Consider the following 23,856-nt stretch of genomic DNA (forward strand, 5'->3'; position numbering starts at 1 on the left):
CCCACTCCTGCCTGGGCCGAAGTCCGACCTGACAGATCCCGTCTAGCTGGCGGGGCCAGGGGTGACCCCCGGTCCTGGGGCCCCTCTCTGAGCCGCGATCCCGCGGCTCCGGGCTCTGTCATCCCATGCGGGGTCCAGTCCGAGCCTCGAACCCTTGCCTCGCGGGGTCCTTTCCAGGTTCGTGCTTCTTCTGGGCGCGGGGTGGAGTGGCGGTGGCCCTGACCGGAGTCCTGGGGCGGAGCGCCGGCGGGGCCCGCCTGGGGAAGCGAGCGGGACGGGAGCACCGCGCCCGAGCAAAGGGGCGTCCAGCGCAGAAGGGGTGTCGCCTGCAGGTCACGCAGAGGACATCAAGAGGGGCATTCCTGGGGTGGGAGTGAGGGGAGGTGGGAGAGGGGGAGGCAGGGGGAGGCGGGGCATTGGGTAGGAAGCCTTGCGGGTCCTGCGGTCTGACCTTCCAGGGCTGCGGTGGAGAGGTGGGGAGGGCGGGCACCGCGCCCGCCGCTGCAGCCCCCAGCCCTGGTCCTGGGCCCTAGCCGCTCCCCGCTGCACGACCACTGGACGTCCCGGGGCGGGAGGCGGGGGTTCGCGAGCGACAGGTGGGAGGGCGCCGGCGCCGGGGCAGAGGGGCTGCGGGAACCGGCGCGGGCTCTGCTGCCCGGGCCTCGCACCGCGCGCGCCCCGCCGCGCTCCTGCGCTGTCCGGGAAGATGTCAGGAGCTATCTTCGCGCCCCTGGAGGGCTCGGGCGCCCTGGACGCGGCGAGCGGCCACCCGCTCGTGTGCCCGCTGTGCCACGTGCAGTACGAGCGCCCGTGCCTGCTGGACTGCTTCCACGACTTCTGTGCCGGCTGCCTGCGCGGCCGCGCCGCCGACGGCCGCCTCGCCTGCCCGCTGTGCCAGTGAGTGCCTCCGAGTCCCCCAGGAGGGGATGCTGGCTGCCCCCGGGGCGGAGACTAGGTACAGAGAGGGCCGGGCTCTGACTCTCCCTCTGCAGAGAAGGCTGGGAGAGGCTGCCTCCAGCCTGTACCTCTCCTGGAGAAAAGGTGAAGGCTCTTGCCCATTTTACAGATCAGGGTAACTGAGTCCTGGGGTTATGGCCCAACGCCTCCCACAGAAAGTCTGGGGATGGGGCAGCCTAGAGGGCGGGGCTGTCCGATTGGATTCCATGCTGCTGCAGTAGAGGATCTAGGCCCAGCCTCAGGACTCACTTGGAGGGTCCAGAAGTCTTAGGTCAACACAAGCTCGTTGTGTTGGCTCAAGTTACCAGAGTTGTCCCCACTGAGAGGGGGTTAAGGGGACGCTCCTGCCTTTGCCACCCTGAGTCACTAACCCCCTCCCCCGACTACCCAGGACTGGAAGGGGGTGGGGTCAGAGTGAACACTGGCTGAGATCAGTATAGAGGTCAGGCCTGCAGGCACCCCCCTCCCCCATCTATTTTTAGTTCCAGCCTGGAATGTGAAGGGGAGGGAGAGGGAGGGGGCCTTGGGGACCCGGCATCTGGATCTTGGCTCAAGCTTCTCCGCAGACACCAGACGGTGGTGAAGGGCCCCAGCGGGCTCCCTCCAGTGGATCGGCTGTTGCAGTTCCTGGTGGACAGTTCAGGGGATGGCATGGAGGTGGTGCACTGTGCCAACTGCGACCTGGAGTGCGGCAAGCAGGCAGGGGGGCCTGGGGCTGGGGTGAGGAGCAGAGGGTGCCAGGTTGCCATGTCCTGGTGCCTGCAGCATGTGCCAACACGTCCTCTGGATCAGCCATCAGTAGATCCTCCAATGCTTCTCTAGGGCACCCTGTTTCCAGGATGTGAGCCCCACTTGCCTGGCATGGAAACGGAGGTCCCAAACAACCGACTTGAGCCAACAGCCAGACAGGTGCAGAGATTAAGGCCGTTTCAATTTGAGGGGAGCTTACTGGTCCCCAAATCAGGGTGCAGTTGTGAGCTGGAACAGGAAGAGCAGTCCAGCGCACCGGCCTGAGCCAGCCCTCGAGGGCCCCCTGCTACCTGGGTAGCTGCCAGCAGCTGTCCACAGCCCACAGGAAAGTGAGGACCGTGTGGGCAGGGACGATCCTGAAAGCCCAGGGAGCAGAGGCCAGGCTTCAAGGTGGATGGTGAAGGGTATGTGGGTCTCTCTCTGGCCTGAGTAGGGTGTCACAGGAGCAAAAGGTGGGGGTGTGCTGGGTAAGTTCTAGAATGTGTGCTACCCAGAACTACGGAGATGAGGAGCAGGAGGTGAGGGGCTGCAGGGAGAGCATGGGGAGGAAATGGCCTTGACTGCCCAAGTAAGGAGTTGGCAGGGTCTGTGCTTGCATAGCCATTGCTTGGGTCGGTGTCCTGGACTTTCCGCCCTGGGGAAGGGCACCTGCAGGCCTTCACTCCTCTCCTCCCTCAGCCAAACTCTGGCTCCATATGATCAGGGTGGGCATTGCCATGTGGCTACTATTGAAGGTACACATTTTTGTCGTAGGTAAAATGTTTTGCGAATGCAGTGTCTGCCTTCCCCGCCACCCCGTGAACCCCTCTCCCAAAGCCGGTTCTGGGTACCTGTCCGTTACTGGACCTACTTAGCTATTCTCTGAGCCTCCACGTTCTCATCCGTAAACTGGGTGTGTTAGACGCGCTGAAGGTCCGGATTACAAGAAAGACCTGAATTTGGCCGCGGGCGACTGCCCCAGGCTGGGATCCACGCGTGCAATGACGCTCGGGCTGCAACCAGGGTCAGACTCCCAGTTCGTGGGCGGGCTGAGCCCGAACTCTGTCTGCAGGATGCTGAGACCACGTACTTCTGCAACACGTGTGGGCAGCCGTTGTGCGCACGCTGCCGCGATGAGACGCACCGGGCACGCATGTTCGCGAGCCACGACATCGTGGCCTTGGGCCAGCGCAGCCGCGACGTGCTCCAGAAGTGCAGTGAGTGCAGTGTGCCAGGTGGGGAGCAGCGCTGGGTGGGGCTGGGGGCAGGCAGCGCCCAAGCCCTCATCGCCGCCCCCCCCCCTGCAGCGCTGCACGCTGAGCCCTACATCATGTTCTCCACGGACACGAAGTCGCTGCTGTGTATCCGTTGCTTCCGGGACATGCAAGGGTGGGTAGAGGGCACGGGAGGTGAGAGGGCGGAGGGCGGCCTGAAGCGGAGCTCACCCTCGGGTTCCCCACAGGGAGAGCCGGGCCCACTGCGTGGACCTCGAGTCGGCGTATGTGCAGGGTTGCGAGCGGCTGCAGCAGGCGGTGCTGGTGAGCGCAAGATGCCCGGCGCTCTGGCCCGGGGAGGGGAAGGCACATCCACGAGGCTGAGGCGCCCTGTTCCCAGGCGGTGAAGGCCCTGCAGATGTCCACGCGGGAGGCCATCGCGCTGCTGCAGGCCATGGTGGAGGACGTGCGACGCAGCGCGGCTGATGAGGAGGCTGCCATCCACGCCCTCTTTGGCAGCATGCAGGTGAGAGGGGTCGGGGGACTGGGCAGCCACAGGCCACATCCTTATCAGCTGTGACTGGTGCCCAGGACACAGGGCAGGGCCCCCAGGGCCTTTGCGGAGTGTCCAGTGTAGCAGGGCAGCAAGCATTGAACCACTTCCCGGAGTTACTTAATCCCAGGTTCCAGGAGCATTCTAGAGGGTCAAAGGCCTGCCCTAGGCTGGTGCTAGTGGTGAGAAGTAGTCAGGGAAGACTTCCCGCAGGAGGTGACCTTTAAGGTGAGGGGAACGGGGCTCTCAGGCTGCGGGAATCAGAGGAGATAGCTCAGGGAGCAGAGCTGGTAGACTGGGGGGCCCAAGCGGGGTGGGGGGGGAGAGCACTGGGAGGTGGCAGTGGCGGACTGTTCCTCCCAGGACACGCTGGCCGAGAGGAAAGCGCTGCTGCTGCAGGCTGTGCAGAGGTGAGTGGTGGGGGTGAGTCTCTGTCCCCTGCCCCTTGACCTCCAGACCCCTATCTCACAGCCTGGAGAGCAAGACAGCCAGGCGACCCCCCCCCCCGGTGAGGAGGACAAGGGGGCTCAGGGGAGGGGTGATGGGGAAGGACGCACAGAGCTGGTGGGGAGGTGGAACCCCCAGTCCTAAGGACCCTCAGCCCTCCCCGTGGAGACGAGGCTGCCTGCCCCTCCCCCAGCCAGTATGAAGAAAAGGACAAGGCCTTCAAGGAGCAGCTCTCCCATTTGGCCACTCTGCTGCCCACCCTGCAGGTAAGGGATGCTGGGGGTGTGGGGCCGGGCACCCTGCCCAGGCACTGAGCAGCATCTCTCTCGCAGGTTCACCTGGTCATCTGCTCATCTTTCCTCAGCCTGGCCAGCAAGGCCGAGTTCCTGGATCTGGGCTATGTGAGTCCCCAGCTCCTGGGAGTCTCCGCCCTCCCCAGGAACCCACCCTGCACACCCTAGACCCCTGCCAGGAACTCACCTGCACACTCTAGACATCCCCCGCCAAGAACCCACCCTGCACAGCCCACACAATCCCCCCGCCAGGGAACCCATCCTGTACATGCCGAACCCCCGACCCTCAGGGCTGGGCAACCTGTCACCTAGATGCTGGGTCAGAGGTCTTTGGGTTTACTGTCCCCTCCTCCACCTGGTCCTCCGCAAACCATTTAGGGGTCAGCTCAGTCCCTTCTAAAAGGACAGTAAAGTGGCTGGCAGCTGCAGCTCTGCTTCCATCCCTAGCCTGGGAACTTCCATCTGCCATAGGTGTGGCCCTAGTGATACATAAATACATAAATGGACAGCAAAGCCCGGAAGGGAGCATAAGCCTCCTCCCCGGAGTGCAGCGCATCCCCTGGAGTCCAGACGCCCTAACCTTTCCTGTGGTTTGGGGGTGGGGGTGATGTGGGCGTCCAGACCATTCCCAGGGAGGACTGGACAGCAGGTAAAGTCCTAAAGACAGATTTGCCCTCTGCCCCCGCCTCCCGGTCACCTCCACCCCCACCCACCGGAGCGCCCTCCTCCGCTGCAGGAGCTGATGGAGCGGCTACAGGGCATTGTCACGCGGCCGCAGCGCCTTCGGCCCGCCCAGAGCAGCAAGGTGGGCGGGCGGCGCTGGGTGGGCCGGGGCCGGGGGCGGGGCCGCGGGGTTTGGAGAGGCCTCAAGCCCTCCTCCCCCCCCCCCCCGCCCAGATCGTCAGCGACCACCGCGCCGAGTTCGCGCGCTGCCTGGAGCCGCTGCTGCTGCTGGGGCCTCGCCGGGCCGCGGGTGCCGGGGGCGGCGCCAGCACGTGAGTGCGGGGCAGGGGAGGGACCCGGCCCGAGGTCCCCATTGGGGTGGGGGCCACAGAGCGCCGCCTTTCCCTGCTCGCCGAGCTCCGCGGGCCTCATTTGGGCGCCAACAACCTCCACGCTGGGGAGCAGGGAAGCCGGCCTAGCGGGAAAGCAGCCGTCCAGCCTGGGGCTGACCTGCCAGGTCAGGGTGGACGGAGGACTCAGAGCTGTGCCCAAACACCACTGCTGTCTCAGCTTCCTGGCTAGCAGTGTCTAAGGCCTGAAAGGAAGGGGTGGCTTAGGGTGGGGTCCGGGGGGTCTGACTTTTGCGTCCCAGTCCAGAGAGCTGGAGACTCTGGGGGAGTCAGGACAAATGCCTAAGCTGGATGGGTGTGCCAAGGCCCCAGACACAGGGGACTGGGCATTAGACCAAATTTTCAAGGTCCAGCGTGTAAATGAGCATAATGTCTGCTGGCGACCAGCCCTGAGAACATCCTGGTGGACCTCTCCTGCTCTTGGGCTTGGCTTTGCATCAGTGCCTTTCAGAGCTCCTGGGGTTCTGGCGCAGCCTGGGCTGAGGGGGCCGAGAGCGCACTGGGAGGTGGGGAGAAGTTCTGGAACCCCGCCTCTACATCCACGCGCGTTTTCTTCCCAGGCTGGCAGGGGGCCCAGGCCCCAAGGTGCTGATGGGGCCCAGCTGCCCTTCCCCGGTGGGAAGGATGTTGGGGTCGCCGGTCCAAAGGCCAGCGCTGCGCCGGTACGTGAGCACCAAGATGCTGCTGGCAGAGGGTGACGACTCAGCCTTCGCGGAGCACTGCCGCCGCCATGAGGACTCCTACCGGGTGAGGGGGGGAGGGCCTGGGACCCGCCGGCTGGGAAAGCGCCACCCCTTCTGGCCAAGGTGCAGTGGCCAGTCGAGCACAGGCCACCCAGCCTGCTAGCCATCCCTCCCCACGCCCCTCCCGCCAGCCGCCGCGTCCCCAGCCTGCAGGAAACCCGGCACTCACTTGGTCTCTCCCCCCAGCGCCTGCAGGTGGAGATGCAGAACCTGAAGGACCAGGTCCAGGAGCTGCACCGGGACCTCACCAAGCACCACTCGCTCATCAAGGCCGAGATCATGGGCGACATCCTGCACAAGTCCCTGCGGGTGGATGCCCAGATCACCTCGGAGTATGCTGCCCTGGAGGGCCTGCGAGCAGTTTTCCAGGAGGTAGCCCTTCCGGAGGCCCCCGCCTCCCCTGCAGCGCCACCTGTGGGCATTGACACGCTCTACCCCAAGACGGGAAGCAGAGGGGGACCTTGGCCCCGTGCCCCCTGAGGCCCTCGTGTGGCCGGCTCGGGACCCTGGGTCTTTTCTGCCTGGAGCCTCGTGATCGGGCTGGGGGTGCCCTTTGGCTCCAAGAGGCTAGAGGATGGAAGGGCCACCAGTGGAAACTCCAACTCACGGCCACAGGCAAAGTCCGACGTACTTTCTCTTTCAGATTTGGGAGGAAGCCTACCAGCGGGTGGCTCATCAGCAGGAGATTTATGAAGGTCCTGGAGCTAATCCACACGCTTGCTTTCAGGGGCAGGAAGCCAGTTTTCCACTAACCCAGCCCCTGGGTTAGCTCTCCCCCTTAGCTCTTGACTTTGCCTCACAGCTGCTAACTTGCCCCAACATAACCCAACTGCGGTCGGGACTCAGTCAGTAGGTGCCTTCCAAGCCTTTCCCCTCACTCTTTGCAGGTAATCACGGAAGTAGTTGGGATATTTAGATGGTTCGAAGCTGGAAGGTAAGAATCCGAAGCCAACCGGACCTAATGCTCTGGCCTTGACCCCCACAGCCCAGCTCCAGGACCTTCTCCAGCTGAAGCAGGAGAACGCCTACCTGACCACCATCACCAAGCAGATCACGCCCTACGTCCGCTCCATTGCCAAGGTGAAGGAGCGGCTGGAGCCCAGGTGAGCCCAGGGTGGGTCCCAGGGAGGCCGAAACACTTGAGTGTGTGCGGGAAAAGGGCCATGCATGTGGAAGAGCCCTTTCGGGAAGTCCGTGGGCCGGGTCGGGAGGGTTTGATCAGGGCATCTGGGCAGACCCAGGGCTGGACACCTGCCAAGACACAGAATGAGTAGGCTGCTCTGAGCGTCTGCTTCTAGGCACACAGCTGCCCACCTCTTTATACCGTGGGGGTGTTATGAGGGCCCTCCGCTGGTCCAGAACGGAGGAGAGAGAACTTCCTCGGGACTTGGCTAAACCAGGTCTAGACAGGAACCTGGAGCAGGCTCAGCACCACACTTGGGTACTGGTGGTGTGACAGTGGCAGAGGGTTTTTTGGTGGCAGGTCTTCGTGTGACTGTCTCTCATGGCACTGAGCCCCAGGGTGGTTGCCCTGTAGGGCGGGTGCACAGTGATCAGCCTGGGCGCTCCCTCCGCCACCCTCCGGGGACTGTTTCCCTCGCTCCACCCTGAGCTCTCTGGATTCCAGCATCCCAGATTTCCTCGTTCACGGTTTGGTGGAGCCCATCCCCGAGTAACTCCTTGAGGAAGGGTACACATTGTTTGTTTAATTGTATGAATGCACCCAAGGCAGATGGAAGTTCCTGGGGCCAGAGATTGAATCTGAGCGGCAGCTGCAACCTACGCCACAGCTGCGGCAAGGCCAGGTCCTTTAATTAACTCACTGCACCAGGCTGGGGATCAAACCAGCCTGCTGGAGCTGCTGCAGTCGGATTCCTAACTCTTCATTTTTGGAGAAGTTTCCAAGAGCTCTCTCTCTTTTTTCTTTTTCTTTTTTTAGGGCCGCACCCTCAGCATACGGAGGTTCCCAGGCAAGGGGTCGAATCGGAGCTACAGCTGCCGGCCTACACCACAGCCACACAACGCCAGATCCGAGCCGTGTCTGCAACCTACACCACAGCTCAGGACAACGCCGGATCCTCAACCCACTGAGTGAGGCCAGGGATCAAACCCGCAACTTCATGGTTATTAGTCGGATTCACTTCCGCTGCGCTACGACGGGAACTCTCAAATGTCAGGAACTCTTCGCTGAGCTGTTCATACAAGGAATTGGGGTTGAGAGGGCAGGCTGGGAGCTCTGAGCACATGGGTGGTGCTTCAGTGTTAAGGGATCTGGTTGGGGTTTTGTTTGTTTGTTTGTTTAGTGCCCCGATGTCAGTTTTAGATCTTTGCCCAGTCTCCTTCCTGGAAGGTCATTGTCACCTGATTCAGTAGTTTTTCCCCGTGTGTGTTGTACCCTCCCAGAGCCTAACCCTTATGCGGCTGCCATTTCCTGGGGCCCCTTAAGAATTCAGCGGTGGGAACCAGTCTGGCCTTAGCTTGTTCTGCTTTGCACTTTGAATTCCATCTTCCTCAGTGGCTGGATTAGTGACCACCAGGCCATAAGCTTCCAGAATCCTGGTGCATCCCTTCCTGTACACCTGGAGGTTTCCCCCTCGTTCTTTTGGTCCTTTTACTAATGTCAGTGAGTTTGGGGAAGAAGGTGTTAGAGCCTATCTCCCCGACCAGAAGGCAGCTCCCACGAGAGCGGGGCCCAGCCTCTCTCGTCCATTGCCACGGCTGTGTCCCTGGCCGTCAGTAAATATTTGAGGCTCAAAGCCCGAGGCGGGCCCCTGAGTGTTTGCTCAAGTTTGGCGTTTGTGCAGTGAGCTCTGCTGCCGCCCAGGTTCCCGAGAGCTGCTTTCTCGCTCAGGTTTCAGGCACCTGTGGACGAACCGTCAGACCATCTACAGAACACGTATGATGACAGCGGGACTAGTGAGGTTCAGACCAGGTAAACAAGTCTTTCCAACCTGAGTGAGCAAATGATTGAATCTCAGAGACAAAGAAGGACGGACGACAAAGACAGACCCTGGGCTTTCTTCTTCTTCTTTTTTTTTTTTTTTTGTCATATTGCCATTTCTTAGGCCGCTCCTGTGGCATATGGAGGTTCCCAGGCTAGGGGTCGAATCGGAGCCAGAGCCCCCGGCCTACGCCAGAGCCACAGCAACTCGGGATCCAAGCCGCGTTTGCGACCCACACCACAGCTCACAGCAACACCAGATCCTCAACCCACTGAGCGAGGCCAGGGATCAAACCCACAACCTCATTGTCCTCAGTCGGATTCGATTCCGCTGCGGGACAACAGGAACTCCGGAAATGACGTAGTTCTTCGTTCTGGTTCTGAAGACGTGTTAATCCACTGGTACCTTCCAGAAGGGCTTGCCATCCTGAAAGCCTCTGCCTGGTCGGGCTTTAGGGCCGGACGCGGTGAGACGGGGGAGGGGGTGGGGCGGAGGCGCTCACGTTAGGTGTTTCTTTAGGAATGATCCAGTAAGCGTCTCAGAAAAGAAGGAGAAGACCTCAGAGCCTCGAGGAAACGGCAGGACCCTGAGCAGCCTCACAGAGGAGCCTCCACAGAAAAATAAAGATTCTCACAGACCCAAACCGAAACCTGGGGGTGATGCCCCCACACGGAGAGAGCGCCCAGCTTAGCAACCGGGACTGGCCCCCGGGGTTGAGCATTTTACAAAGGGTGGGACATCTAAGATAAGGCGTACCTGTCATAATCTTTTTTCTTTTTAAGGCCACACCCGCGGCATATGAAAATTCCCCAGCAAGGAGTTGAATTGGGGCTGCAGCTGCCAGCCTACACATAGCCACAGCCACTCAAGATCCGAGCTGCATCTGTGACCTATACTGCAGCTCGCAGCAACATCAGATCCTTAACCCACTGAGCAGGGCCAGGGATGGAACCTGCATGGACACTGTGGCGGGACCTTAACCTGCTGAGCAACAATAGGAACTGATTTTTTTTTTTTAAAGTGTAATCATTTATCAGCAGCAAACCCAGAAAGTCCCTGCCAAGCCCTAATTTCAGAGTCTTTGGCTTGGGCTAGACTCTGGGTTGCTTAAAGTCTTGGTTAAATGAATGAATGAACATCAGCCCCAAGGCCCTCAGTGCCCCTGCGTCTCCCATGTGCTGGCCCTGTGAGCTCCCGCCTGGGTGCATCCATCTGAATGATAGATAACATGTCTTGCCTGCTAGCCACCTGCCCTGCCTCAGAGGAATCCAGCTCCTGATTCACAGCCCAGCTGGGTGCGCCTGGAAACTTCCACCCACTAATCTGAGCACTGACTCAACAAAAGGGAAAAACCTTTGCTCCAGCTTTTCTCCCTTTAGAGCCCAGGCTAAGCTCATAAAGCAAAGGAGCAGCACCTGGAAGCAGGGGACAGCCGCCGTCACCTCTCCTCCATTCCTTTTTCTGACTGCTGTCACTCTCCTGTGTTTGCCTTCCAATACTATTAAAGCATGATTCACCAGCGACTTTGCTCAGTTTTCCATGCCTCCCCAGGACTTTTTATCAAGTGGGACTTAAAATGCTTAAAAAAGAAAATTAGCTGCATGACCTGAAATTTAAAGTTTTGGAGGCAAAATGATGCCCAGATAATCACAGTGGTTCAAATCTCGAATGGCGTCTCTGCATCAGGTAGGCCCGCAGGTCCACACACCCATGGATCCCTGTCTCATCGAGAGCCGAGGCTGCTACACGCCTGCCCGGTCAGGGCACGATGCCCCCATCCCAGAGCATCACAAGCTCCCAGGAGGGACCTGTCATTACAAACTGGTTAGAAGTAGGAATTCGGAACAGGATCGAGTCGGCAGAGCACATCTGGTTTTACGCGGGAGGTTCTGGACGTCTTAGTCAGAAGCAGCAAGATCTTAGAATTCCTGAATCCCACACAATGACACTATTGTTCATAGTGAAATCAAGTAGTTTTATTTAAGAATTGGAAATAATCAGTATCTGTGAAAGAAAATCCAATATTGAAATAAACATTTCTGTGTGTAAAAAGTAATTACGCCATTAAGTTACTCCCCTAGCTTCGCTGTGGGACAGGTCCCTGGGAACAGGTGCCGGGGACCACTCCTGACGGCCGGCCACCCGAGCCCAGGACGAGGCGAGGCGTCCGCTTCCCTAGCAGGGCACGGAGAGCGAGCCTCCCCAACACTGGACAGGCCTGGCGTCACCGAGTCACCAAGGAAACGAGGGCGCCCATCTAAGGCAGTAAGGAAAGTGCAGAGGGACGGTGCTTTACTGTGCCCGCTCGGGGAGACTGCCACGAGGAGCCGTGGCCGAGCCCCTGCCAAGCCCAACCTGTCAGCACAGACCCTCGGTGTAGGGACAGTCCCTGTCAGGTCAGTCGCCCAGAGCGTTACATGAGGGGAAGGGATTGCTAACGTTCACGTCTAAGGCTGAAGCAGCAGCTCATGCTGACGAAGGGTGCTGGGTGTGCCGCCTCCTGCTTTCTGCCAGGCTCGCCCCAAACCTCTCTCCCATGAACTGCCATTCTCTGCCCCACACTGCAAATCCTCATCCAATGTTTCATTTTGCGCTGCTTCAAAGTAGCTTTGTTCTGGGCAGTGCCTACTTTGCATTTCAGAAGCTCCAATTTAAAACCTGCAGTGAAAAAAGAACTCTCCTGACAATTTCTCAATGGAAGGAGCCCGCAACACGGCCTTTACCCACAAGGGCTTTCGGGACTAGCCGGCAAGCCTGTGCCGCGCTGACCTGATTCTCTGCCGCATGTGCTGTCACTGCTAAATTTATAAAGTTAAAAATAATCTGACAATCTCAGTGCTAGAGGAAAGTTGATCACCCGCCAAATCCTGCCCCTAAGCAGTTCACCTAGGGTCCCAAAGTCATTGCTGACTTCCACCCTGGGTTATAGATCATGGTGGGAACACGCTCGTGGAACTGCTCTCTAAAGCCCAGCAGGGTGTCACAGCAAGCCCAGGTGGTGTGACGTTGGCATCTCGCTGCCGACACCAGGGACCGCGTGCTGAGCTCCAGGCAGGTGGGCGGAGGAGGAACAGAAGGTCAGATGCCAAGACCTTCACTCTCACCGTCCAGAGCCAGGGGTGGCATTAGCTGCTTTCCACCCACTAAAAAGGCAACGTCACGGCCCCCAGCGGCAATGAAAGCTGCCCGCAAGACAGGACTCTCCCTCGAAGAGAGCCCAAACCTCAGCGGCCCCCTCCTCTGTTCTGCAGCGGGGGTGACTTTGCTAAGCGTGGTCTAGAGAACAAGTCTAGATCTGATTCAAGTCCCCAAACACAGGAAGTGCGCGCTGGTGTCCCACGGCGCCGTGTGCCCACCAAGGCTCCGGCTGCCGCCTGGGCCCGGCCTCTTTCAAGACCTCAGGAGGGCGGAGGCTAGAGTCTGTCCAGCCCTCACACCGGCGAGGGTCACACCTGTCACCGACGAACCCGTAAACCTCTTTGGTATATATAAGAATGAGAAAATTAATTAGGCCATGAAATCGAGAAGTCAGTCATGTTTTGAGTTGTCAGTCATGCTTTTTGGAACACACACTTCTGGTGTCAGGTGCAGTGAAACCCAATGTCTGTTTCCGTGGAACTCATGCAGTACTGGTTTCAGTGACGTCCTCTCTCTCACCTATTAAAACATCTGACATGGTTCTGAGTCTTCACAACAGCCCTGTGAGGTAGGCGGTATGGACCCCATTCCACAGATGGGGAGGTCTAGGCACGGAAAGGTTTAGTGGCCCCTGAGAGCCACGGGGCGCGGCGTGGCGGGGCGCAGTGGGGCAGGGCAGCGCCCCAGCCAGGGGCTGAAGCCACCTCCGATTCCCGCTCTGCAGGTGCCAGGCAGGACCACACGGAAGGAATTCACACGGAGACCAAGCTCCTCTCTGGTCCAGAATTCAGCAAGGGTCTCAAGGCTTTTATGTCTGACTCATAAAGCCAACGACGCTCCCCAAACGTGAAAAACAAAAGTACTGACTAAACCTCAGCTGGGATTATTTGCTCTATTTTTTTTCATGAGTTGACGTGCTTGAATTTTGTAGTTGTATATGCTCAAACAAACCCCTCTGGAAAAGACAGTTTGAAATGGCATTAGGGACGATGGAATTTTGAGAAGAGAGCATAGAAATCAATGGTTAATAATAGATTTAAACCCAAACGCAAAAATATAAGCTATGGTAAAATCAGAATAAACCCCAAGTGAACGGAGAGCAGTCTCTCTCAAGGTTTAAGAACGCCTTGCACGCAGCAGGTGTCCTGGAAGCATCTCTTGGGTGAAGGAGAAATGAGACCTCTGGGACAGGCCCATCAGCAGTAACAGCCCCCCTTGCGGGGAGCAGGAGCCGGGACTCCAGAAAAGCCACAGGGGCCCACGGTCCCCCTGGCCTGTGGAGCCCCGGTAATGCAAAGCCTCGGCCCGGTCGTCTGGGGGCGTCCGTGCCGCCTTTCTGCCAAAGAAAAGCTGGGGCTCACAAGCCAAGTGACTCCCCTTTGAGTTCATACTGCTGTTTTTTAAAAAATAGATATGTAAATACCATGAGCTGTGAAGAGCCAAAGTGCCTTACAAGGAAGTGTCTTTCAAACTTAGACACGCTCATGCGCGGGGGACAGAAGTAAGGAGGTTAAAGCTGTGCTGCTCGGGGTCTTCGGCTACAGTTGGGGTCTGACTGAGTTTCTAGCGCTAACAAGCACGGATGCCCTTCCTGCCGCGGGAGCCTGGCTCACTGGCAGGAGCGAGCCCGCCTCTCCCCAGGGGTCTTGGTTACCACTGGCCTCGTGGGGGATGGAGCATGGCCCAGGCTCCCCCAGGGCACGTCTGGAGGGCACCGCTGAGTATTGCTCTTATTTGCTTCTTGTCCATTTTTAATCCATGTCCTGTCTTGATTTAGGCCAAGAGCAGGCTGCTCTGGGGTGGTGGGGAGTTGGGGGGGGGCGTCCTTTGGTCCTAAGGCCTTCTGACCACTTGGTCTTGAGTGGTATTCCAGAAGAGCGATTGGTGACATACAAAAAGGGGAAGAAAATCCATTCCGCAGAGTGGCCGACAGGAGGCGGCTGGGTCCCGGCCTGTCATAGCTCCACTTTGACCCCTTTGATGAAGGGCAGGCCCGTGGGCACCCGCTTCTTGTACTCCAGGTACTCCTCCCCAAAGAAGTGGATCAGCGAGATCTCCTCCTCTTCTGTTCGGTCGCGGAAGAACCGCCACACAGTCAGGGCATAGCTCACGCCGCAGATGGGATTACACAGCATCACCTGACAGAGGACACGGGGTTAGTGGCCCGGGTCAGTGGGACTGGACACCGTCCGCTTCAGCAGCACCTGTCGCCTCCCACACCCAGAGGGCTGCCTGCCTAGGGCCCAAGGGTCTCTGGAAATAGCCCGAGGGCGTCTGAGAGCCAGCGGCCTGTGGACTGAAACACGCCATCGCTTTCCCAACAGAACTAAACTCTCGTCACTGTGGCCTCTGTGGATATGCTTTCTTGTCCCTCTTACCTAATACCTAAAACTTACGAGGAAAGCTCAGCCTCTTGGATTTCGACCCTCACGTAGGGGTGACGGCAACTCCCCACGACAAACCCCACGTGTGAATCCCCACTCCACGCACCACTGCCTTCCCGCCCAACACATCCTATCGTGCTCCCTCCCACCCCACAGCCACCTGGCCCCCTGCCTCTGGTTCCCTCTGGACTCCATACACTGCTGCCCCACTGAGCTTCTGAAACCACTTCTTTTTTTTTTTTGTCTTTTTGCCTTTTGAGGGCCGCTCCCGCGGCATATGGAGGTTCCCAGGCTAGGGGTTGAATCGGAGCTGTAGCCACTGGCCTACGCCAGAGCCACGGCAATGCGGGATCCAAGCCGCATCTGCAACCTACACCACAGCTCACGGCAACGCCAGATCCTTAACCCACTGAGCAAGGCCAGGGATCGAACCCACAACCTCATGGTTCCTAGTTGGATTCGTTAACCACTGAGCCACAATGGGAACTCCCTGAAACCACTTCTTTCATCAGATCACACCCCTGCTCAGACAGCACCAAGGACTAAATCATGCCTCTGTAGCCTATTTTTTTTGAACCACGATCACACCATGCAGAAGTTCTCAGGCCAGGGATCAAACCTGAGCCACGGCAGTGCCAACACTGAGTCCTTAATTGCTAGGCCACCAGAAAACTCCCCAGCCTAGCATCTGAAGCCCAGAAAAGCAGCTCTTCAACGCCCCCGCCCACTGTGGCAGAACCCTTCCCGGATATGCGTCTTCCCCAAGTGGGTGACTTTCACCAAGAAGCCCGTATGTCCTCACCTCTAACCCTCATCACTGTTTCCTGAGCACCTGCTGCATTCCCAGCACACGCCAAGCCCTTCATGACCAACCAATAAGCTGCTCAGCCCTCAGAGCAAGCCTCTGAGCTGGCGCTACTGCCCCCACTAACTCAGGAGGAAAGGGAGGCCCATCAGCCAAGGCCAGAGCCTGTGCTGTCCTGGCCGGCAGACGGGTGCAGCTGCTCAGCGTGCCCTCATGCGGAGTTTCCCAGGCTCAGCACATCATAAAAAGCATTACAAACAACCACAATGCAGAAACCAGAGTGCTCTGTACACGGTAGGGGTAAGTGTTGCTCCAGGAAAGATTTATCTGTTTTTACACAACTGTGTGTGCTGGGCTGTGGTGTAAAAATATTCATGGTCAAAGAGGTATGAAGAAGCCCTCAAAAAAAAAAAAAAAAAAAAAAGAGTTCCCGTCGTGGCGCAGCGGAAGCAAATCCAACTAGAAACTATGAGGTTGAGGGTTCCATTCCTGGCCTCATTCAGTGGTTAAGGATTTGGTGTTGCTGTGGCTGTGGCCGGCAGCAACAGCTCCAATTAGACCCCTAGCCTGGGAACCTCCATATGCCGAGGGTGCGGCCCTAAAAAGACAAACAAACAAACAAACAAAAAGCCCTTAGACCTAGAGCGCTTGGGTTTACTAATTAGCACTTACGCCAAATTACATGATTCAACATCAGTTTGTTCCCAGGAAAGGTGTTTTGCTTTTTGGGTTTTTTTGTTTTTTTTTTTTTTTTGCTTTTTAGGGCTGCACCCATGACATATGGAACTTCTCAGGCTAAGGGTCAAGTCAGAGCTACAGCTGCTGGCCTACACCACAGCCACAGCAACTTGGAATCCAAGCCGCATCTGTGACCTTCACAGCAACACCGGATTCCCGACCTACTGAGCAAGGGCAGGGACTGAACCCGCGTCCTTATGGATACTAGTCAGATTCGTTTCTGCTGCACCACGGAGGGAACTCTGGAAAGGTGATGGTTCAAGGTAGGAGTCTTGAGTTTCAGAAACACAAGTTTTAAAACTGCTGTGCAATAACCTGCCACTGGGGGTCGCCAGTGTCCCCAGGTACCAGGCGCTGCAATGGGATAACTAGGGGCCCAGACTGGACTTTCCCAAAGAGGTGATGGGTTTTCTGAAACAGAACAACCTCCATTGCTCATGTTAAATCTGACACATGACCTTGGCCTCATCAAGAGCAGCTTCTAATGAAAATCGGCTAAGCTCTAAGCTGCCACCTTAGGGGCAGAAGGCACTCCCCAAAGCCCCATCTCTGTCCTCATCCCACTGGGGTGCTCCAGATCTAAGTTAAAGAGCCAGAAAAGCAGTACGACAGATGGAGTACCAGCTCCTAAAATCACCCAGAGTTTAAGTACCTCACAAAAAGTGCTAAGGATTAAGTGAGTTCTTTGGACTTTATCACTTGAAATGTGTCGGGGAACACGTGTACCTATTTAAAGAAGAACAATAGTTGCAAATACACTGAAACCCTCTGAACTGTACACGTGGACATGGTGGATGTTACCGTATCTGAATGAAAATATAGTTTAAAATCCTTGAAGAGAGATGGGTATCACATCCGATACCATACCTGGGTCCCAATACTCCAGTAAAACCACCCGACATAAGAAGGATGCCGGAACCAGGCGTAGACTCCGCTGGTCACCAGAGTATGGGTTTCCGATTTTTCATTCTGCACCACGTGGTTGAAGTTGGAACCAGCTGTAAACATGGCCGCTTTCCGCAGACATTCTCCGAAGACCACCATCAGCAGCCCGGTGGCACTGAGCCAGGTGATCTGCTTCAGTTCTGCAGGACAGAGACGGTGACAAGCGGGAATACAGACCGGGGCCTCCCGAGTTCTCCCTTTGGATGCTTCAAATGGACCTATTTTTCCAAAGGCAGGAGCCCTAGAAAACATGCTAGTGGGCAACTGGCATTTGTGAACACATTAAAATTTAATTAGAAGCACAACAGATGTGTTTCTCGAGTCACAGAAGATGAACAGATACAGCTCTCCTGACGGTCAAACTGGGATTCCCGCTATCCAAGGCTGGGCCTTCACCTGAGACGGGTCCAATGTTAGGCCAGGCCTAAGGGGAAGGTCAACACGTCCTCCACCCCAAACCCGTGGGGAGCGGATTCCCAGGCGGAGCTTGGCCTTTGTAAGGAGCTTAGTGACGATAGAGGCCTGGGGAAAAGTACTCGGCGGGGATTAGAGCTGAGAAGGTGACCCCACGTCACTGTCCTCAGGGCCACGTGGAAGCCACCGTCTCCCCTCTGAAAGCAAAGCAGGGCACACTGACCTGGCCAGAAGATATTTTCAAGGGTGAACTCTATCCAAGAAGAAAGAGCGGCTACTGTATACTCCAGGCTGTGATTCAGGAGAAAGGAATCCAAGGACAGGCTCTTGGGGTTGTTGACTGCTGTGACCAAGTATTCGGAATAGTGGAATAAGGACAGAGAGCACATATACCTATTTATACACACAAAGAAAGAGAGGTAACTTGGGGCAAGGGAATCCAGGCAGCTGTAAGTCGAAGTCCGGATCTGGTCTGAACTGCCCCTGAATTCTAGGATGAGGACCTGCTGTCGTCTGTCTGAGAGTGGCCGTCAGGCACCCACATGTAGCTTTACTCCCTGAGGTTTTAAAGGGACTACGTTTGTGAATGTCACTGGGGGGGGGGGAGAAACCCCAAAACAAGAAACATAGGTTAGGAAGGCATTATGGGCCTGCAGCCTTTTTTTTTTTTTCAATGACACTACACACAGTAAAACATGAAAGAGGGAAGTATCAAAATAAAGTCGTGATGTATGTAAAATACAAAAATTCCAAAAAACTGAAATAATTCCAGCAAAGAAGGATTAGATGGCTCAGAGTATTGATAAGAGGAGATAAAGCTTTTTACCTTGAAGCCACTGGTTCATATCCAGGTCAGGGACTAGAAGGCTCAAGGGACTGAAATCGCAGTGTAGGGAAAAATCCTACACTGGCCGTGGGGGATGCACTAGATGTGACCTAATAGAAATTAGAGACGGAAAAGGCCTGTGAAGACGAGCCAGAGCCTCGCCCCTTCCTGTCACTGAGACCTGCACCCTCTTCTGGGAAGGGCTGGTCACATTACCGAATGTGCTGGGGCGGCAGTAAGGGCACCTGTTGGGGGAGGGGGTTGCCGGGGAGACCTGTTTCCACCTGCAACAGAAGCAACCAAGGGGCACAGGGCACACGTTCTCACGGTCCGAGATGCAGGCACCTAGCATTCTAGCGACCTCCTCTCCTTAGAACCCTCAATAGCCTTCAGCCAGCCAGGGATGCAGAAGGACCGCTACTGACCCTCTGATCAGCCCACCCAGACCTCAAAACTCTCATTTCCGAAGCACTTCTTACCAGCCAAAGTGATTCCAAGAAGACTGGCTAAAACTTAGCAGCACTCCACAGCCAAACACAAAGCCAAGGAAGCAGGCTCGGATGGCTATCTGAAATGGACCCAAAAGAAGCTCAGTCACCTGGCTGTTCTCAGCATACGTCCCGGCTGCAGGAGCATCACCCTACGTCCTGGGATAAGAAGGCCACGGGCAAGTCCGCAGAGCTCATCTGCTCAGAGGTTAGCAGGGTGAAGCAGGGCTGCCTGGGTTCAAACCCCAAGCCCACCCTTCTCTGGCTCTGTGGTCTTAGGCAAGTCGCTTAACGTCTCTGGACCTCGGTTTCCCCATCTACACAGTGGGGATGACAACAGCACCTACCTTTGAGAACAGCTGTGACCATCACCTGAGTAAAGCACTTAAGAGTAAGTGCTGCCCACGTTTTAGCTACCGTCACTATTATTACTGCAATTGCTACTCAGGGCCGTGGGAAAACTGCGTAAACCTAGCTTATTGGCCGGATGCTTCCAAGTCCACGCAGCGAACCTGGTCGGGGGACCCGGGACTCTGCGCCCAGCCCCCTCCACGTAGCTGCGGGGCCTCTGACCTCAGACTTGACAGCAGATAGTTCTCCACACCTTAAATTACATAAAAGAACTCGTGGGCTCCCTCACTCCCCACCGCACGCGTATCTGCCGCAGCTGCAGAACCGCACCAACTGCAATTTGCCACCCACTCCGCCGGGCGGAGGGGGCCCCCCGCCCCCAGCTCCCGAGACTGTAGAGGAGGGGGCCCTCCTGCCACCTGAACTCGCCGATGCTAAAGAACACCGGCCGGGGGAGGCGGTCTCTCTCGCAGGCCGGGCTCTCGGCCGACCCGACCCAGACCTCGACCCCGGGGGACGGTGCCCCTGCGCCGCGCCCAGCCCGCCCGGCCCCGGGCCCTCGCCAGGCCCTGCCCGGCCTGTACCTGGTAGCGCGGCGGCCGGTAGAGCAGCAGCAGCAGCGCGTTGAGCACGGCCACGTAGAGCGCCAGCCCGGTGCGGCCCTGCAGGCCGGCGCGTGTGAGCAGCGGCAGCGCGAGCACGGAGGCGCCCAGCAGGAAGGTGGCCAGGCTGAGGCGCGCCTCAGAGCCTGGCGGAGCCCGCGCCGCGCAGCCCGCCATGGCGCAGGGCGGCGGACGAGCGGGCCGCCGCGCCGGCTGTAGCCCTGGGAAACCCGCCCCCCGCGCCTGCGCACTGCGCCGCCGACGCCGACAGGGAAGGGCAGCCGCCCGGACCTGCGCGCCTCCCGCGCGCTCTCGCGATACCGCCGCGCCGCGGAGCTGGGGCCCGAATTTGGCGGGAGCGCCCCGCCCCGCGGCCCCGCCCCGCGGTCCCCTGGGGGACCCCTCCCCACCCCGAACCAGGCCGAGTGGCAGCCGGCGGGCGGGGCCGCGGGGCGCCTGGGTCCTCGGCCGAGAAGGCGACCCTGGTGTCTGCCAGGAGTCCGCCCCAAACTCCAGAATGTCCCTGTCCGGAGAAATCACCTGAAAGCCGAAGCGAGCCCACCTTCGCCGGCCCCGCGCGGTCCCACCCGCAACTGACACCCCTGGGCAGCGCGCGGGGACGAGCGGGCCACCCGCCTCCACCCCACCGCGCCCCGCGGGGTCCGCGCGCGCAGGCACGGCCGGCCCTCCGCAGAGTCTCCGAGCGCCCGCTGGGGGCCCAGGCTGCGGGGACGCTGCCCTCGGGGAGCCTGAAATCCCAGCGGGCATCCACGCAGCGGGATGACCGCCCACTTCGGTTCGTGTTCAGGAAGAATGTTGGCAGACAGGTGAAATACACAGGACCTATTAAAAAACAGAATGTGCAAAACTTGACAGTGTGGTCCTGACTCCACTTGGGAAAACCAGAGCTTATGTGTGAGCCTGGGGAAATGATTGACACAGAAGCCAATTTCACGGCGGTAATTGTCAGGTGGACTCGGAAACGTTTTACTGTCTTTTTTATATGTTTTTGGATCTTCCATATGGCCCACAATCAATATATATTACTTTTATCATTAGGAATTTTTCCTTACTTTTTTGAAGGATAAATGTCCGACAGAGGGATGGTGGAGGAGAAAGACAAGTAAGCAAATAACTGGAATAAACTCTGGTGGGGTGGGGGTGAGGTTAGAGAGGGAATGAGAGGGACCCCCAGGGAGAGGCCCGTGATTGGGAGGCTTAGGAGCCTGCATGGAAGAGTGTGTGTACTGGCAGCCGTCCTGCCGCTGAAATGAGAGCAAGGGCATCCACAGGGAGGGAGGGGGAAGGCACAGAGTTTGCAGACAGAGGCAGGAGGAAGCAAGCCTGAGCGATAGGGGACAGGCCCCCAGGGAGCCTGGAACCCAGAGTAGTGGGTCAGAGAGCAATAAAGCCAGGTGGGCTGTGAGCGGCAGGGAGCCGAGCTTGCATCTGAACCCCTAGCCACCCTCCCCTCCTCTGTTCCTGGAGGACCTGGCAGGAGACCTGGCATCTGGACAGCTGGGTTTAGAGAAGGATGGAGAGCCAGCCTCAAGGTCAAAGCAACTGTGTGAGCCTCACCTTCCCCGTAAAATGGAGATCCTGGGAGTTCCCATTGCAGCTCAGTGGATTAAGAACCCGACATAGACTCTGTGAGAATGCGGGTTTGATCCCTGGCCTCGCGCAATGGGTTAAGGGTCCAGCGTTGTTGCAGATGCAGCTCAGATCTGGTGTTGCCCTGGCTGTGCCACAGGTCTCAACTGCAGTTCCAATTCCACCCCCGGCCTGGGAACTTCCATACGCTGCAAGTGTGGCCATAGAAAGAAAATGCTCTGTAAACCCTGTGTCATGTTTAAATGTTGCTGGGAAGATATTTGCTAAACTTACTAGATGGGAAGTAACTGAAAGGACATTTCATGTTTCAAAGCCACCCAGTTGCAGTGCCACATGGGAAGGAAGCCTGGACTGTCCCTGGGGGCGGAGAGCCCCAGCTCCTGCCACTGCTCTCAGTTTCTTGGGCCTCCCCCACTCGGCACCTGTCCCTCATCGCCAAGACGTCTTGGGGCCACTAGAGGGTGCATATTGCATCTTTGCTCCTAGGAGTGAGTCTGTCCTGGGACAGAGGGCGGCTCCGAGGAAGTTCTTTTCTCACCAGTTCCTGCACTCCACGCTGACTTAGGGCCCTGATTTACCCTTAGGGACGGTCCCTGTACTGGGGGGCAGAGAGTAGCATGTAATCCAGACAGGAGGGCTTGAGCAAGCCTCTCTCTTCCACTCATCCACTCCCCTTAGACCATACAATCCCTATCACTCCTATCTTGGAGAAGGGAGAAACGAGGAGGCAGTTGCCTCCCAGGTAGAGCCAGACTGGAGGGAAGGGGAATGTGTTTTTTTGATTTATTTATTTTTGTCTTTTTTAAGTGCTGCACCCATGACGTATGGAGGTTCCAAGGCTAGGAGTCGAATCAGAGCTGTAACCGTTGGCCTATGCCACAGCCACAGCATCCGAGCCGAGACTGCAACCTCCACCACAGCTCACGGCAACACCGATTCCTTAACCCACCAAGCAAGGCCAGGGATCAAACCTGCGACCATCTGCATGGATACCAGTCAGATTCATTTCCGCTGAGCCACGATGGGAACGCCAAGGGGACGTTTTAGAAGTTGCCAGAGTTGCTGAATTTGTCAGGGACCAAGGTTCACAGAGCAGTGATGGAGAGAATGGCAAAGAAGCAAATTTAGGAGTTCCCGTTGTGGCTCAGCAGTAATGAACCCGACAAGTATCTGTGAGGATGTCGGTTTGATCCCCAGCCCTGCTAAGTGTTAAGGATCTGGCCTTGCCACGCGCTGTGGAGTATGTCGAAGCTGTAGCTTGGATCTGGTGTTGCTGTGGCTGTGGCGGAGGCCGGCAGCTGCAGCCCTGATTCACCCCCTAGTCTGGGACTTCCTTATGCCACAGGCACTGCCCTAAAAATAAGACAAGAAGAAGAAACACATGTATGCACACACTGGCACAGATCCAGAGAAACAGTCACACAGAGAGATCCACATAGAGAAACAGTAATTCACCCAGAGACACAGACAGTAACACAGAGAGGAAAGCAAATCCACTCTGCACTCAGCTCTCCAGTGTCACCCCAGTTTGTCATCCCCCGGGGTTAGAGGAACCCAGAAAAATATAAGAAAATCAAGAAAAGCTACTCAGCAAGGGATGCCTCGCTTTGCCTCCCCACCCACCATAAGCATTTGAATATGTTTTGTTCTGGGAACTGTGAGGCCAGCACAAGGGAAAGCCTTTCTCATGCAGGAAGGTTCCTCTCTAGGGCCTCCCCTCCCCCGCCATCCAGCCACCTACCCATCTCCTGAGGGGGCTGTCCATCCCGGGCCCTAGCGGGGTCCCTGGTATTTTAAAGAGCTTTCAGAACTGTGAGGACTTTTCCAAGTTGAACTGCAGGCTGAGATGAAATTAGGCTCCCTTTTCTTTAAACAAGCTTTGCTTTACTGAGCCAGAGGAAATACAGGAAGAGCAAGCGGGACACAGGTGCAAGGATGGGGTGTTTTTGTGTGTGTGTCTTTTTAGGGCCGCACCTTCAGCATATGAAGTTCCCAGGCTAGGGGTCGAATCGGAGCTACAGCTGCCGGCCTTCACCATAGCAACTCGGGATCCAAGCCGCATCTGTGACCTACACCACAGCTCGTGGCAACGTCGGATCTGTAACCCGCCGAGTGAGGCGAGGGATCGAACCCACATCCTTATGGACACTAGTAGGGTTCGTTGCCGCTGAGCCACAGTGGGAACTCCCAAGGGCGGGGTCTTAACCAAGCACCACAACCCACACCAGCTTCCAGGATGAAAAGTCGGCTGCCGTCCAAGCCTGACACCAAGTAGGAAAGAATGGAGGAACTCTGCTTCTCCCTCCTCCCTGCCAGTGGGTCTTAGCCAGGGGTTAGAGTGCCCTCCTGGGACTTCTGGTCACTCACAGGCCTCTGCCTAGTCCACGTCCCACGTGGAGACCAGGAAGGGCCTGTCCAGTAAGGCTGCAGCTCGCTCTCTCCAACCCAAGGCTTTTTTTTTCCCTTCCTCTGGCCATTCGCTGCCCTGGGCATGAAAGCTCCTCTCCCTAAGTCTGGCAAATGACTTGTCATGTATGAGCCCGAAGTGCATAAGTCATGTGTGCACAAAGGGGCCGGGTAAATATTTAAAGATTAGAGCCAGC

General features: G+C 57.5%; 2 protein-coding genes across 12 annotated transcripts; one reads left to right on the plus strand and one right to left on the minus strand.

Moving 5' to 3' along the window:
- The first annotated feature begins 418 nt into the window (after window positions 1-418).
- RNF207 (ring finger protein 207) lies at window positions 419-11,004 on the plus strand. Of its 8 annotated transcripts, none has more exons than XM_021095247.2 (17): window positions 419-897; window positions 1,524-1,677; window positions 2,759-2,903; window positions 2,994-3,075; window positions 3,149-3,224; window positions 3,301-3,426; window positions 3,817-3,863; window positions 4,094-4,166; window positions 4,233-4,301; window positions 4,930-4,998; window positions 5,091-5,188; window positions 5,827-6,013; window positions 6,196-6,381; window positions 6,653-6,704; window positions 6,995-7,112; window positions 8,861-8,941; window positions 9,471-11,004. In XM_021095247.2, the coding sequence occupies exons 1-17, from the start codon at window positions 707-709 to the stop codon at window positions 9,640-9,642; spliced, it is 1,926 nt and encodes a 641-aa protein (XP_020950906.2). In that variant the 5' UTR covers window positions 419-706; the 3' UTR covers window positions 9,643-11,004. The 8 variants fall into 8 exon arrangements, 4 of the variants coding, with proteins under 4 accessions (XP_020950906.2, XP_003481985.3, XP_020950907.2 ...); XM_003481937.5 differs by having other exon boundaries at window positions 1,524-1,656; XR_014806999.1 differs by lacking the exon at window positions 6,653-6,704.
- On the minus strand, window positions 10,906-19,873 carry ICMT (isoprenylcysteine carboxyl methyltransferase). 4 transcript variants are annotated; one of them, XM_084958262.1, is made up of 6 exons: window positions 19,625-19,873; window positions 18,681-18,769; window positions 18,202-18,311; window positions 17,599-17,715; window positions 16,884-17,101; window positions 10,906-14,227 (listed from the first exon to the last, which is right to left on the minus strand). In XM_084958262.1, the coding sequence occupies exons 3-6, from the start codon at window positions 18,218-18,220 to the stop codon at window positions 14,045-14,047; spliced, it is 537 nt and encodes a 178-aa protein (XP_084814388.1). In that variant the 5' UTR covers window positions 18,221-18,311; window positions 18,681-18,769; window positions 19,625-19,873; the 3' UTR covers window positions 10,906-14,044.
- Window positions 19,874-23,856: the final 3,983 nt, after the last annotated feature.

This window comes from Sus scrofa, chromosome 6 (genome assembly GCF_054392235.1).
Source record: "Sus scrofa isolate SSC_HxYL_T2T_F1_AM1 chromosome 6, Sscrofa_HxYL_maternal_Yorkshire_Landrace_v2.0, whole genome shotgun sequence".
Lineage (NCBI taxonomy): Eukaryota > Metazoa > Chordata > Mammalia > Artiodactyla > Suidae > Sus > Sus scrofa.